At 34.3% G+C, this 15,783-nt stretch overlaps 1 protein-coding gene across 22 annotated transcripts in view; it reads left to right on the top strand.

Annotated features, from left to right (window-relative positions):
• RALGAPA1 (Ral GTPase activating protein catalytic subunit alpha 1) overlaps window positions 1-15,783 on the top strand; it is a 289,470-nt gene that overhangs the window by 186,968 nt on the left and 86,719 nt on the right. For 20 of the 22 annotated variants that reach the window (XR_013521150.1, XR_013521148.1, XR_013521152.1 and 17 more), the window contains 4 exons: window positions 3,754-3,888; window positions 4,579-4,762; window positions 12,413-13,274; window positions 14,825-14,896. Coding sequence is in view for 13 of the 22 variants with exons in the window: in XM_078334789.1 (XP_078190915.1) it covers window positions 3,754-3,888; window positions 4,579-4,762; window positions 12,413-13,274; window positions 14,825-14,896 (1,253 nt within the window). In the remaining 9 variants the exon portion in view is untranslated. Of the gene's footprint in view, window positions 1-3,753; window positions 3,889-4,578; window positions 4,763-12,412; window positions 13,275-14,684; window positions 14,897-15,783 lie in introns of all 22 variants that reach the window. The other 2 variants (XR_013521153.1, XR_013521149.1) reach the window with 1 other exon arrangement.

Here is a 15,783-nt window from a genome sequence, read left to right as displayed (position 1 = left end):
TAAAAACCCTAGAAGGAAATCTAGGCAAACCCATTCAGGACATAGGAGTAGGTAAGGACTTCATGACCAAAACACCAAAAGCATTGGCAACAAAAGCCAAAATAGACAAATGGGACCTAATCAAACTCCACAGCTTCTCCATAGCAAAAGAAACAGTCAGTAGAGTGTATCGGCAGCCAACAGAATGGGAAAAAACTTTTGCAGTTCACCCATCTGACAAAGGGCTGATATCCAGAATTTACAAAGAAATCAAGCAGATTTACAAGAAAAAAAACAAACAAGTTTGTTCAAAAATGGGCAAAGGATATGAACAGACACTTTACAAAGGAAGACATACATAAGGCCAACAAACATGAAAAAATGCTCATCATCACTGGTCATTAGAGAAATGCAAATCAAAACTACATTGAGATACCATCTCACGCCAGTTAGAATGGTGATCATTAAAAAATCTGGAGACAATGTGGAGAAATAGGAACACTTTTACACTGTTGGTGGGAGTGTAAATTAGTTCAACCATTGTGTAAAACAGTGTGGTGATTCCTCAAGGACCTAGAAATACAAATTCCATTTGACCCAGCAATCCCATTACTGGGTATATATCCAAAGGATTATAAATCGTTCTACTACAAGGACACATGCACACGAATGTTCATTGCAGCACAGTTTACAATAGCAAAGACCTAGAACCAACCCAGATGCCCATCGATGATAGATTGGACAGGGGAAATGTGGAACATATACACTATGAAATATTATACAGCCATAAAAAACGATGGGTTCGTGTCCTTTATAGGGACATGGATGAACCTGGAAACCATCATTCTCAGCAAACTGACACAAGAACAGAAAATGAAATACCGCATATTCTCACTCATAGGCGGGTGTTGAACAGTGAGAACACATGGACACAGGGAGGGGAGCACTACACACTGGGGTCTGTTGGGGGGAATAGGAGAGGGACAGTGGGAGGTGGGGAGTTGGGGAAAGATATCATGGGGAGAAATGCCAGATATAGGTGAAGGGGAGGAAGGCAGCAAATCACACTGCCACGTGTGTACCTTTGCAACTATCTTGTATGTTCTTCACATGTAACCCAAAAGCTAAAATGCAATTAAAAAAAAAAAACAAACAGGAATACTAAACTCTGGCTCTAAATTAAAAATTACAAAATAAGACAAAGCAGTCAACCTCAAGTTCCTGCAGTAGGATGGAAATGTTCTGGTAAATGGCTATACGACATTTCACAGAAGGTAGAAGGCAATCTATTTTGTAAAATGTATAATTATGTTACTTATTGTCAAGAAAGATGAGGATGTGTCATTAACTGTAAGATGTACTCCATGTCAATAATGTTGAAATGTAAAATAATGTTTTTCAAAAAGATGAAATACAATATTTTTGAAAAATAGCTTTAAAATAAAAAACAATATATTTTCACTAGATATATTATTTTATAATGTTTGTTTTTTTCTTTAGCACTTTAAGTCATGCCATCCTCTCCCGGCCTGTAGGATTTCCACTGAGAAGTCTGCTTCCAAATGTATTGGAGCTCCATTGTATGTTATTTGTTTCTTTTTTCTTGGTGGTTTTATAATACTTTTTTTATCCTTGACCTTTGAGCGTTTGATTATTAAATGTCTTAAGGTAGTCATATTTGGATTAAATCTATTTAGTGTTCTATAACCTGCTTGTATTTGAGTGTTCATATCGTTCTCTGGGTTTGGGAAGTTCTTTGTTTTTGGCCCTTTTAATAAACTGTATATCCCAAATTGTCTATCTCCTCTTTAAGGCCAAGAACTCTAGATTTGCCCATTTGATGCTCTTTTCTAGCTCTTTTATGTGTGCTTTATTCTTTTTTCTGTCTTCTCTGGCTGTGTTTTCAAATAGACTGTCTTCAGTCTCAGTAATTCTTTCTTCTGTTTGATCCATTCTGTTATTAAAGAAATCAGATGCATTCTTCAGTATATTAGTTGAATTTCTCAGCTTTGGAATTTCTGCTTGATTCTTTTTAGTTAATTTAATCTCTTTGTTAAATTTATCTGATAGGATTCTGAATTTCTTCTCTGTGTTACCTAATTTCGTTGAGCTTCTTCAAAACAGCCATTTTGAATTCTCTGTCAGAAAGGTCACAAATCTGTTTCTCTGGGATTGGTCATTGGTGCCTTATTTAATTCATTTGATGAGTCATGTTTTCCTGGATGGTCTTGATGTTTGTTGATGTTCATCGGTGTGTGGGCATTGAAAAGTTAGGTAGGTATTTATTGTAGTCTTTGTAGTCTGGTTTGTTTGTCTTCTCTCCCTAATTATTACCTTTCCTGTGTGTACTTCTACATCCTTTCTTTCTACTCTGATCTCCCAATATACTTTTTAAATATTTTCACACTTATGGTGAACTGTTTCTTTCTAGCATGGTTTTAGATCAGTCTTAGGTTCACAGCAAGTTTCCGTCTTCTCTCTTTCACAGTTTTTCCCAAACTACCCTTGCTTTTTATGAAAACCTGCAATGGGAGAAAGATGCTGGGATTTGCTGTGTATTTTTCTACTTAGAGATAATTTGAGGCTCATGCCTGTAATCTGAGCACTTGGAGAGGCCAAGGCAGTCAGATCACTTGAGGCTAGGCGTTTAAGACCAGACTGGCCAAATGGCAATACCTTGTCTCTCCTAAAAATACAAAAATTAGCCGGGTGTGGTGGTACATGCCTATAATCCCAGTTACAGTTACTTAGGTGACTGAGGCACAAGAATTACTTATACCCAGGAAGTGAAGGTTGCAGTGAGCTGAGATCACACCACTGCACTCCAGCCTGGGTGACAGAGCAAGACTGTATCAAAAATTAAAATAATAGATAATTTGAAGTTTGGGTGCTCTCTGTCTTCTGATAATACAGAAGCTGTTGGTTTTGTGAGGTTTTATTGGCCCTTCTTATTGTTCCTTATTGGTTTTTTTTTTTGGAAGATATGTTGGGAAATGTAGACTAGAATTATGAGTTGGAGAGTTTGTCTTTAAAGATTAGCAGGTCTCTTGTTGGTATTTCATTGTTACTTTCATGGCACTATTTGTGATTCTTTAGTATAATGGATTCTGCTATTTTATTTCACTTTTTTTTAATAGAAAGTATTCTGTTTATAGCATCTCTTAGTTTAAAAGTGTCCATTCAGGCATGATGGTGTGCACCTATAGTCCCAGCTACTTGGAAGTTTGAGGCTGAAATATTGCCTGAGCCCAAGAGTTCAAGGCCAGCCTAGGCAACATAGTGAAACTCTGTCTCTTTAAAAAAAAAAAAATGTTCAGTGGAAAGGTTCATTTAGTAAAATGAATAACAATTTCAAAAAGTACTTAAGGTAGTCTTTCTGGCAGGATATTCGGTGAGATGTTAAGTTAGAAAAGGAAAGTGGAAGTGATTATAATACATATAGACTTCCATTTTGTTCCATTCCTTGTGCAATGAAATAAGTTTAATTGATATCTGTTATCTTTTAACTTGCTGTTTTTATATTAATTTAATTTTAACATTTGTTTTTATTATGCTTAATGTTTTGTTGTGTTTTGTCTTGACATATGGAAGAGAAAGCCACAATAATGTTCAAATACAATATCTTAAAATCAGTTAGATCTAGGTAAATCTTAATTGTGGAACTTAGGGCTGATGATTCCAGAAACAGATTTTGGAAACTCAAGAATAAGATGAATAATTAAGAAGCATATGTTTTATGAGTGTACAATTATAATGATTCTATTGTTGTTACAGTTGGTAGTATCTTTACTTCTCTGCCTTCTGGACTGGATCATGGCCTTACCTCTAAAGACACTGCTCCAACCATTTCATGCTACGGGAGTAGAAAGTGATAAAACAGAAAAATCTGTTCTCAATTGCATTTATAAGGTAAATTTCCTTGCTTTATTATTTATTTGGTAACCAAGAGTTTTTAAAAATTAAATAACATTTCTCAGTATAACGTTTTTATTGTTTTAGAGCTAGAAATTTTCTGAGAACACAGATTTAGCTTATAGTGCCTAAGGGTAATTTAAAAGTACTTCCTACAAGACACTGTTGTTGCATTGCAAAATTTTGAGAGGAATCAGATCATTGTTACATATGAGTATCATTAAATTTCATTCATTCTTTTCAAAAGGTACTAAATTTTACCTTGATTTTTTTTCTTTTTTTGAAATGGAGTTTCACTCCTGTCACCCATGCTGCAGTGCAGTGGTGCAATCTCAGCTCACTGCAACCTCTGCCTCCTGGGTTTATGCAAATTTCCTGCCTTAGCTTCCCAAGTAACTGGATTACAGGTGCCCACCACCATGCCTGGCTAATTTTTGTATTTTTAGTAGACAGGGGTTTTGCCATGTTGGCCAGGCTGGTCTCAAACTTCTGTCCTCAGGTGATCTACCTATCCCGGCCTCCCAAAGTGCTGCGATTATAGATGTGAGCCACCATGCCCCGGCCTGATGTTTTAAAATATTTAAAATTTTTGCCAAGCTCTTGTGTTACCAATTGAATTTTATCCTTCTTTAACTTTTATTTATTTATTTAAAGTAAAACTTGTTTTTTTTCCCCCTGTATTTTCAGGTTTTACATGGGTGTGTTTATGGAGCTCAGTGTTTTAGCAATCCAAGGTATTTTCCCGTGAGCCTCTCTGATTTGGCATCTGTAGATTATGATCCTTTTATGAATTTGGAAAGTCTGAAAGAGCCTGAACCACTGCACTCTCCTGACTCAGAACGATCTTCTAAACTCCAGCCGGTAACAGAAGGTAACATGAATGCTCTTTAGGACAATATTGTTGCTTGGGTTCTCTCAAGGTATAACTTGAGGCCATGGGTGGAAATATTGGAGAAGGAGAGTATGTCTTACTTTGTAGTTGTTTATCTAATTATGTATATATAGCACAAGTTCATTATTAAAGAAATAACTTCACATGCACAATTACTAATATTACATGTTGACATTCCTTCTGTTCCTAATCTGAAAATGCATGGGACCAGAAGTGTTAAAGATTTTGGCTTTTTTCACATTTTGAAATATTTGTGTTATACTTACCAGCTGAACATCCCTAATCTGAAAATCCCAAATCTGAATTGCTCCAATCAGCATTTCCTTTGAGCATCATGTCAATGCTCAAATTGGATTTCAGATTTTCATATTAGGGATACTCAACATGTACTTCTGGCTAAATTATTCTTAGAAGTTCTTTTTGATATTTTATATATCATGGAATTTATATAGAATAAAAATGTAGCTTTGGAGTGTGACTTGAATTTTGACTCTCAATGACTGAATATCTGTTTTCTTGTTTGTAAAATGCAGATATTAGTTTCCTCTAAGGTTGTTTTAAGTACTAAGTGAGATAATATATGTAAAGCACAATCTTACTTAGTACATAGATAGCTCAGTAACATTTTTAAGCCACCGTGTTTCTACATTCAGAGCATTCTCTCTCTGATACAAGAGAAAGATATAATAGAAACAAATAATATTATAATATTATAGGAGTGTAAAAACAGAAATAGATGCAAGATGTAGAGGTAAACTAGAGGAACCCAGCAATTGAAGGGTTTTAAGAAAGAGATATTCATGATACAATTTATATTCAGAGCACTTCTGACAATAGTAATTTATAGGAGTTGGTAAATTATGGCCCATGCCCACCACCATCCGTATTGTCATTGTGGCTACTTTTGTATAACAGCATCAGTATTGAGTAACAGTAGAGATTACATAGCTCACAAAACCAAAAATATTAATTATCTGGCCCTTTACAGAAAAAGTTTGCTGACTCTTGATATATTAAATTGATTTTGGCAGCAATAGGTTAAGCAAGAGTCGCTGAAGGCTTAAACTAAATTTTTTGTTCAGTTACTGAAGCATGGTAGTAGGACTGGAAGCGCAAGATGAACTTGATACATATTTAGGATGTAAAGTCAAAAGGCTTTTGTAAAGAGAAGAGAAATCCAAGGTAGTTTTCTGACTTGGAGATTGGTTAGATTTTCCCCAAACTAGAATAATTTTACTAAAGAATATTAGAGAAAGTACAGATTTGGGAGGGAAATTATAGGACAGTTTGAAATGGTTTAGTTTGGGGGACCTATTAGATATTCGTGTGAAAACATCTCATGGACAGTTAGTTGTATATACAAATTTAGATCTTAGCAGAGAGATCTTTGTTAGGAATATATATTTACATGTGTGGGTTCTGAGAAGAAAACGTTGAAAAGGAAGGAAAACCAGGAGAGAGTAATTTCTCAGAAACCAAAAGAGGGGAAAGCTTTTAAAAGTTTAGCCAACAGTGTTAAATGATAGAGAGGTCACATACAGAAGTACTGACAAATATATCTGCTTTAGTTTCACCAGAGAAGTAAGCAGAATCAGTGGCTGTGGTTTGAGGAGCAAGCAGGAAATAAGACAGTGGAATCATCCATGGAAAGTATTCTCTAAAGAAGCTTGACTTTAAAAATAAATAAAGGAAACAAAAATGCAATAAAATAGTAGGCAAGCTAAGGTTGATTTAGGGTTAAAAGAGTTTTAGGGATAAAGAGAGTTGAACTTATTTATAAGCTGAGAAGTAAGTGGGAAGGGTATCATTAAGAGAGTGAAGTCCCTGAGAGGATGAGCTAAGAAGTAAGGTGCTTGTATTAGCCCTTCTGAGACCAGAAAGAAGAGGAAGATTTAAGTAATTAAGATAATTGACAGAAGTTACCGAGGGACCAATAGAAAAAAAACCCCAAAGAGTTTTGGTTGCACCTATCAACAGTTAGTAAGATGAGTGTGAAATACAAAGGAGCTGTGGATTTCAGAACATTGGTATGTGGTTTAGCCATAGAACCTAGGCTTCATAAGGATGAAACTGCCAGGAAGTGGCTAGTAAGTTGGGAGAAAATAGAATGACCTCGTGAATCAGAAAGTAGATGTGGTTGGTAATAAGAAATTAGAACAGTGGTTGTCAGCCTTGGCTGCATATTAGAATACTGATATTCCATTCCTATCCATAGAGATTTTGATATATTAATCAGGGATTTGCTGAGTTTGTTTAAAGCTCTGCATGTGACTAATATGCAGCCACAGTTGAGAACCACTGAGAGCATCATTGGTATATTAGGACAATTATTTTTAAAACATTTCTTTAGGTAGCAGAACCTTTTCAAATAAATTTTATAAGGAAGCTCAATTTGGAAAACTTTTAAAAATAGAACCACAGAAGAGTGGAGTTGTGGGGTCCTACTAGCTTCTTTCCTGTCCATCTCTAAGGGCCTTCTCCAAGAACTACGAAACACCATTGGGAAGTCACTATACTAGGAGGTTACAATCAAAGAGTGGGCTAGTAAGGAAAAGTTTGATTTTTAAAGGTAGAATAGTTACAAATGAATAAAACATCTAAGATGTGTCCATGATAATGGATTGATGGCATACAATGAAAGTGAAAATACGAACTTAGAGGTCCAGGTAAGTGGAGCTAGGGTTTTGGGTTGACCATGAGGTACAGATAGTTGTCTAGAACGTAAATACACGATTGAAATAGGAATAAAAGATTTACATTGTTTCTCAAATGTGAAAGAGGTATATCAGGCAAGTATAATAAAGCAAAAAAAAGGAGCAAAATTTATATAAGCAATTTAAAATTATATTTTTAGATTTGACATAATGAAATACCATATTTATTTTACTTAAAAATATGGTTATGTGAAAATACTAGTTTGACCTTTGCATGTTTAAGGTATAAAATGGCAAAGTTTTTATTCAAGACAGTATAGAATATGTTTCTTGAAAAAAGCAATAAAGTTTGCTTATGTCAGAGGAAGTTTTAATTTCAGATTTTATACAAAATTCACCACACCAATATCAAACAGTCACTGTAAAAGAAGCAAAGGAAAAAATATAAATAGATTAGCTTAATATTAATATCAAATACGCTGTGCAGTACTAGTCTCTAAATGTATCAAGTTGTTCCCTTTGGACTTCCTCAAAGGTTTTAAGGACCAGATAAATGTAGGACCTTTTAGGAACAGCTGCGAGCTAACAGTACATGATTCTCTTGTGTGTAGTGACTACATGCTCTAGGTGTTTTTTAATGTGAAAATTAGTGATCATTGTACCCTTGTCTAATGCATGCTTCTTCATCTTCAAGTACTTTTTTGGCCAAAGAATTCTAAACATTGAGTGTCCTATTTTAATAAGCTCAGTATTGGATTGAACAAGTCTGATTTGAGAACTATTGGCGGGAGTAGCTGTAATTACTAAATTTAGTAAAGAATAAAGCAAGGTAGTAAAGTTGGCTTTTTGTCAAATGGCAGTAGTCTTATTAGCAAAAAGTCATCATTTGCCGGGTCAGAGTGAAAGGAGGCTCCAAAGGATTCATTATGTCCTAATTATAGTTTCACCTATACTTATTATGCAAAGCTAATATTTAAAGCATTTGCCAAAATTAACTTCCTCTGCGTGTTCTATTACAGTGCAGTGAATTGCAGCAGCTTTTTATGTCTTGCTGCTTTTGTATGCCATAATAATCTGTAATTATGGGTTTGCTGCAAATGCTGTAGGGTTTGTTTAATCTGACAATCTGAAAAGACAACCCTGAATAGACTTATTTAAATGAATGCTAGTTACACAAAGCCTTAGAAGCATCGATATCTCCATTTTACATTTTCTCACAAGACTGGTTATTTTAGAATTTTATTTTAAATATCTAAACTGGAGAGTTTCACATCTTTATATCTTAGTAGATAAGTAGAAGAGAGATATGTATGTTCTATAGTTTATAGCTCAAAAATAAGTGTAAATAAATTTATTGCCCAATTAATAATTTGAGAGATTTTTATCCTTTTGTATATAGACATATATCCTGAATTTAGAGAAGCAGCTTAGGGCTGAAAATGCTTTTACCTACATCTGAGATTTAAATTTATTCTTGACATGTTTTCAGTGTTGGTAAGTATGACAGACCTGTGAACAAGCTCATTTAAACTGCACTCTCACGGTCTCCTTTGGGAAGAAGATACATGGGATGGACTGGTACCTGGGCTTGGAGGTTTATGGTTTAGGGAAAGACCTCACTCATTCTTGGGGTTTATTTATAAGTAAGTTTGCAAAAGAAACTCCTAAGACCTATGTTACTTATAATGCTCTTTATATTGAATAATTTTTATTGTTTCTGTTACATCCAGTTTTACATGTAAGAGTTTTTAACTCGACTTTGTAAATCAGTATATTCAATTTTTACAGAAAAATAGAGTTTAAAGAATTTTATGTATTCGTGATCATGAATCACAGTGCAAACCAAAGCCAGGGATTCTTTTCTTTTCTGTGATTGTTTCTCTTAAATTATACTCTTTCCCTTCTTCAGAATGTAAACTTTTATGTTATGTGAAGAGGATTTAATGCTTAGAATGAGTCATCTATTTATCACTCAAAAGGGAGAGTAAAGAATAGAAAATTTTTTTCTATATCAAAAATTTTTAAATGATTAATTTTAGTTTTTGTTCCATTTAAAATGTGATTTAGTCTTGAGTTTTTCCCATTGATCTTGCTTTTTATTTGGCAATTTATGCTAAGTAAGACTTTTTTGAAGTTCTTATACACAGAGAAAAATAAATTTTGAATTCATTGTTTCCATATGTCACAAAAAAAAAAAAGGCAGTTTAACAAAAGAGAAAAAAAAGCATGGAAATTAGAGCTGTAATAAAGAGGGAAATGTCACTGAGCTGGGAAGCAAAAGACATGTCCTATGGCAGGCAAATCACTTGACTTTGTAAACACGTTTGTCCTCATGTACAAAATGAGGAATACCAGCTAGATTATCTTTTCAGAATGTGAACTTTATTATATTCAAAGTTACAATTAGGGAAGGGAAAGCAAACACTAGATTCAAGCTACCTCTCTATTTCTTGTCATATAGCTCAAAATACTTTCTATTTTGATTAAATTCTAAAAAATGAAGGATTGAATTAAAGCTAATCATTTAGTATTATTCATCTAGTGTTGAATGATTGGTTATTAGTAATAGTCATAAAAATAATTTTTAAGAATCTCAATATAATTGGAACTTTTATTTATTTTCTTAAGACAAGAGTCTCACTCTTGTTGCCCAGGCTGGAGTGCAGTGGCACAATCTTGGCTCACTGCAACCTCCTCCTGCCAGGTTCAAGGGATTCTCCTGCTTCAGCCTCCCGAGTAGCTGGGACAACAGGTGGGCTTTACCACACCCAGTTAATTTTTGTATTTTTTGGTAGAGACATGGTTTCACCATGTTGGCCAGGCTGGTCTCAAACTCCTGACCTCAGGTGATCAGCCCGCCTCAGCCTCCCAAAGTACTGGGATTACAAGCTTGAGCCCATAAATTGGAACTGGAAAAAAACCAAACAAACAATAAATAAACTAAGGAATGTTTATATTTATATGTAGGTAGACATAACTTGGTTGATAATGGGACATTAAAATTTTGATAATCAGTAACATTTTAAAATCAACCAAAGCCTAGAGGAAACTATCCTTTTTTTGGAGTTGGAGAATATGGAATTAACATTAATGGCAAAGCAACTGGTTGGTTGGTTTACATATACCCAGTGGTATTGGTTCTGAATCTTGAAGCCTAAAGACTTGAAAACTTAACACTATTCTTTTCTCTTGCCTCTTTTAAAGTGGTTATACCATCAGTGCACAAGCTGGTCTCCCTTTTTTTTTTTTAAGTTAGGTTTATTGAGGTATAGTTTACATAAAATAAAATATGTTCTTTTTTGATGAGGGAATTTTTTATATTGATTATGTTGATGGTTACACAATTATGTACAATTACCAAAAGTCCTCAAACTAAACATGTAAAATTGGGCATGTATGCAAATCAGAACATTCTTAAATCTGTATTTATTCTGACAAATCCTTATTTGTTCTGGCAGGCCTTAGTGTTCCCAACTGATTGACTGTCAGAGAATATAAATACTCAAGACAAGAACACGCTGTTACTGTGGTAAAATAATATAGAAACACAATCGCTATATAATTATGTCTAAAATTAAGTAGACAAGAATGTTTTAAACACACACACACACATGCACGCACACACCCCTAAACATCCAAACACCTAACCATCCTAACGTGAATGACTAATAGTTCTTTACCAGAGACAACTCTCCTCCTACCTCTTAGATGAAACACATTAAGAAAACAGTCAACTCGTTGTCCCCACTTCCTGAGACCAGTCTATCCCAAACTGGCTTCCACATCAACAATCCTCAGATTCACAGTCTTTAGCTCTCCTTAGAATGACAGTCTTCAGTTAGTTGACTTTGACAAATTATTGTCTATTTCCTTTCTCCTTTGCCCCATTACTCTCTCTTTCTGTGTTCCCTGTCTTTCCTCTACCCTCCCCTCCCTTTTCCTCCTCCTCCAGATTCTGACATTGGGCGTCTTGCCTTTCCAGGTCTCTTAAACTACTGTATTCTTTGAGTTTTCTCTTTTGACTGTTTCCTATGATTTTTTTTAGTTATTCGTATGACTGTGTTTCTTACCTGAGTGCCTCCTTATTGTACTTGAGTAAGGAAAAAAAAAATGTTTCTTGCATACAACTAACTACTAGGCTATATACTACATTGAACCTAAAGAATACTTTAGAAAAATAAAAGCAGGTCTAGCAAATATTTTTGCTTTTAAGATAAAATCTCTTTTGCATACAGGTACTAGCTACACTGACTTTCTGTTTAAATTTATTCTGATTCCCAGAGTTTACTTGGAATGTAACTTTTTTTGGAAACATTTTCATATTATATGTAAAAGCCGAATTAAATGACATATAAGGCATCTACGAACTGACTCTGAATCTGGAATCTATTAATGAGATAAGAAACTTGTCAGTTGAATAGAATTTCATTGTGGTTTTGTTTTGTTTTGTTGGAGACACAGTCTTGCTGTGACACCCAGGCTGGAGTGCAGTAGCCACCACGCCCACCTAATTTTAGCATTACTATTATTGTTATTATTTGTAGAGACAGAGTCTCCCCATGTTGCCCATGCAGTCTCAAGCTCCTGACTCAAGCAATCCTCCCGCCTCAACCTCCCATAGTGCTGGGATTACAGACATGAGTTACCACACCTGGCCCTCTTTGGCTTTTTAATGTGCATTAGGGATTTCATGGTTGAATTATAATACTTCTGATTCTTCAAAAGTGATCTGTATATAAAGCCTTGGTTTAAAGTATGGATCCATTAGCAAAAATTTCAGAAAGGGCTTCCTTATAAACAAAATTTCATCAAAGAATGGTTTTCCTCCTTTTTTGCCATCATTCCTGTAATATAGAATCTAAATTGGAAATACTAACAATGTGACAAAATCCCTATTTGTTATCTACTGTTTCATTGTCATATGATTCCCTAAGAAGCAGTAATATTCCCACTCATTTATCTGTTTTATTTCCAGTGAAAACTCAAATGCAGCATGGATTAATCTCTATAGCAGCCCGCACTGTTATTACACATCTGGTAAATCACCTGGGCCATTATCCAATGAGCGGTGGTCCTGCTATGCTAACAAGTCAGGTGTGTGAAAATCATGACAATCATTACTGTGAAAGTACTGAACTTTCTCCTGAACTTTTTGAGAGTCCAAATATCCAGTTCTTTGTGTTAAATAATACAACGTTAGTGTCCTGTATCCAGATCAGATCAGAAGAGAATATGCCTGGAGGAGGTTTATCTGCAGGTCTTGCATCAGCCAATTCAAATGTCAGAATCATAGTACGCGATCTTTCTGGAAAATATTCATGGGATTCTGCTATACTGTATGGCCCACCTCCCGTAAGTAGCTTGTCAGAACCTACATCTTTCATGCTGTCATTGTCTCACCAAGAGAAGCCAGAAGAACCTCCCACATCTAATGAATGCTTAGAAGACATAACAGTAAAAGATGGACTTTCTCTCCAGTTTAAAAGATTTAGAGAAACTGTACCAACTTGGGATACAATAAGAGATGAAGAAGATGTTCTTGATGAGCTCTTGCAGTATTTGGGTGTTACTAGTCCTGAATGCTTACAGAGAACTGGAATTTCACTTAATATTCCTGCTCCGCAACCTGTATGCATTTCTGAAAAACAAGAAAATGATGTTATTAACGCTATCCTTAAGCAACATACAGAAGAAAAAGAATTTGTTGAGAAACACTTTAATGACTTAAGCATGAAAGCTGTGGAACAAGATGAACCAACACCTCAGAAACCTCAGTCAGCATTTTATTATTGCAGATTGCTTCTTAGTATATTGGGAATGAATTCCTGGGACAAACGGTAAGCATAAAGGAGAAATTTTCTGGGGTTATTTTTCAGTCTTATTCATCTTCTGATCAAGCATTTTATTTCCTGTTCTTTTCCTCACTAAATTGTGTCTACCAATTAGTTCTTTGACTAGTAGACAGATTTTTTTTTTGAGACCACTGTGTTATATCGGGATTCAAGGGAATAAAATAATCCAGCAAATTATTGTTATTTTCAAAATAACTACTAGAACTATTTGACTTAGAACTTATAGCTCGTTTTTCAACCTTCATGTAAATCTTAAAATTTTTTTTTTAGAAACTGCAATATGATTATTTCCGGTTTGACTCTGGGAAATTAACTCAAGATTCAAAATCAAATCAAAAAAAGAATTTCTGATGCATGTTATAAAACCTTATTAAAAGCTTATGATAAACATATGAATTATTCAAGTAAGTTAGGTAGGAGCTAAACGAAAAGAACATGGGCTTAAATCAGAAGACCTAGCTTAAAGTTACTTAACTTTTGAGCCTCAGGCTACAGTTAACAAATTGAGAGTAATTCTCACCTCACATAACTGGGAAGAATTAAATTAAATTAAATAATGTACATAAAATACCGGCATTTTACACTAATGTAAAGCATTATTAATATACATTTAGGTTTTAATTCCTATGTCATGAAAACCTGTAGGTAGTGGAAGGAGCAGTAACGTATTTTCTCTGTCCGTTTATGGTAGGTGAGGAAGCTCAGATACCAGTGAAGGCATCTTAAATTCAAATGTATGTCACGCATTGAAATAGAGTTCTACCTTTTTGCTTAGTGTTTATACTCTTACTTGATTTAAACTCTTCCATTTATTAGAAGGTAATATTTTCTGCCTTATAGGAAAGCCACATTATATCTCAGGAGCAGTTTGCCACCATATGGTATGTCCAAATATAGGTAATTGCCACTCAGTTATGGTATAAATGCATTCTATTCTCTTTTGCTGTAGAATGGTCCATATGTTGTCCCTTGGGAAAAATCAAAGATGAGAAGCTGTATTTTATTTCAGCAAGCATTGATTTTATGAAAATAATGTGTACATATTTAGCACCCATAGAAGGGATTTGGTAAAATTATTCATTGCTTCGTAGTCTAAAAATTATATATATAATGTAAAATAAGGAAGAAAGAAAATTCCATATGGATTACACTTACTCGGTAATGATTTAGATTCTGTGAATATTTTATTTCTCATGAGGTACAACTTTCTCATATATTTTTATGAGACTTGAAAAGAATCTACAAAGTACTTTTATCCATTTTCTTGGATATGAATTTAGGAGGCTCACAGCATCTGTAATGAAAGGTTGAAGTGACCAGTTGATACGATCCACTATCAGAAATGTATGAAGGCCTGGTGGAAATAATGACATATATTCTTTACGTTTTTTTTAGGGTCTGTTCTCCTTTGTGTTAGAAGTATGAAAAGGCAAGAAAAGTGTAAAAGTTGCATGAGTAGAGTGGAAAGTATTTCCGGGACTGTCATGTCATTCACTGCAAAGGTGATGAAAATGTTTATAAATCTCTCTATTTAGGAGGAGCTTTCATCTCCTGAAGAAAAATGAAAAGCTACTTAGAGAACTTAGGAACTTGGATTCAAGGCAGTGGTAAGTTGTTGGAAAATCTTCACATAACTAGCAACTCTCAGGTACTTCTCTGTTTAGAATAATACTGTGAATATTTTAAATAGTGTATAATACTATGTTATTGACTTACAACTTTCTTTAATTTTTAAAGAAAAATTTTTAAATTTTTTTTAGCATTAATTTTTAAAGAAAATTTTAGGACTGCATAGAATGTTTGGTATCTTTGAATTGTTTATGCCTTTTATATGCATTTCAGAATCATCTTTTGAATCACAGAAAACTAATCGGACCTATAAAATGTCCTTTGGTTTTTCCCATACTTAGACAAACCTTAGTCACATCTCTCATTAATTAAATCTAGTGATTCTGACAGACTGGGAAGCAGGTTTGAAAAAAGCTACCCAGAGGAATGCAGAATGAATAAGATGATTCAGACCATTCCCACATCAATCAATTCTACGTCTTCCTCTCTCCTTTAAAATTTCTGTGTTGAGCCATCTTTTCTTGCTCATCTTCAGTTTAAGAAAAGTTTTTTTTTCTTTCCCCTATTTGTACTTCTGGTTTCTGTCGGCCTGCTTTAGGACTGTCTTCCAAAAGTTACCTCCTCCTTATGTTATATTCCTTCTTGTTTCTCTTAATAAAAATGTTTGTTACCTGCCTTAAACAAAACAAAGCATAAAATAAACCTTTTCTCAGTTATTCTACTTTCAAGCTATAGTCCTATCCAGATCTCTCATTCCTTTTACTACCAAATGCATGGAGAAATATAATCTTTACTCACCTCCTGTAATTCCTAGCTTTTCTCACAATTATCTTAAAATAATTATTTGGTTATTACAGAAAATATAAAACAGAAAAATATAATCTGTATAACACTATACTACTTTTTTTGTTTTTTAAAGAATTGG

The sequence above is a fragment of the Callithrix jacchus genome, chromosome 8 (genome assembly GCF_049354715.1).
Source record: "Callithrix jacchus isolate 240 chromosome 8, calJac240_pri, whole genome shotgun sequence".
Classification (NCBI taxonomy): Eukaryota; Metazoa; Chordata; class Mammalia; order Primates; family Cebidae; genus Callithrix; species Callithrix jacchus.
This window is presented reverse-complemented; position numbering and strand designations above follow the sequence as displayed.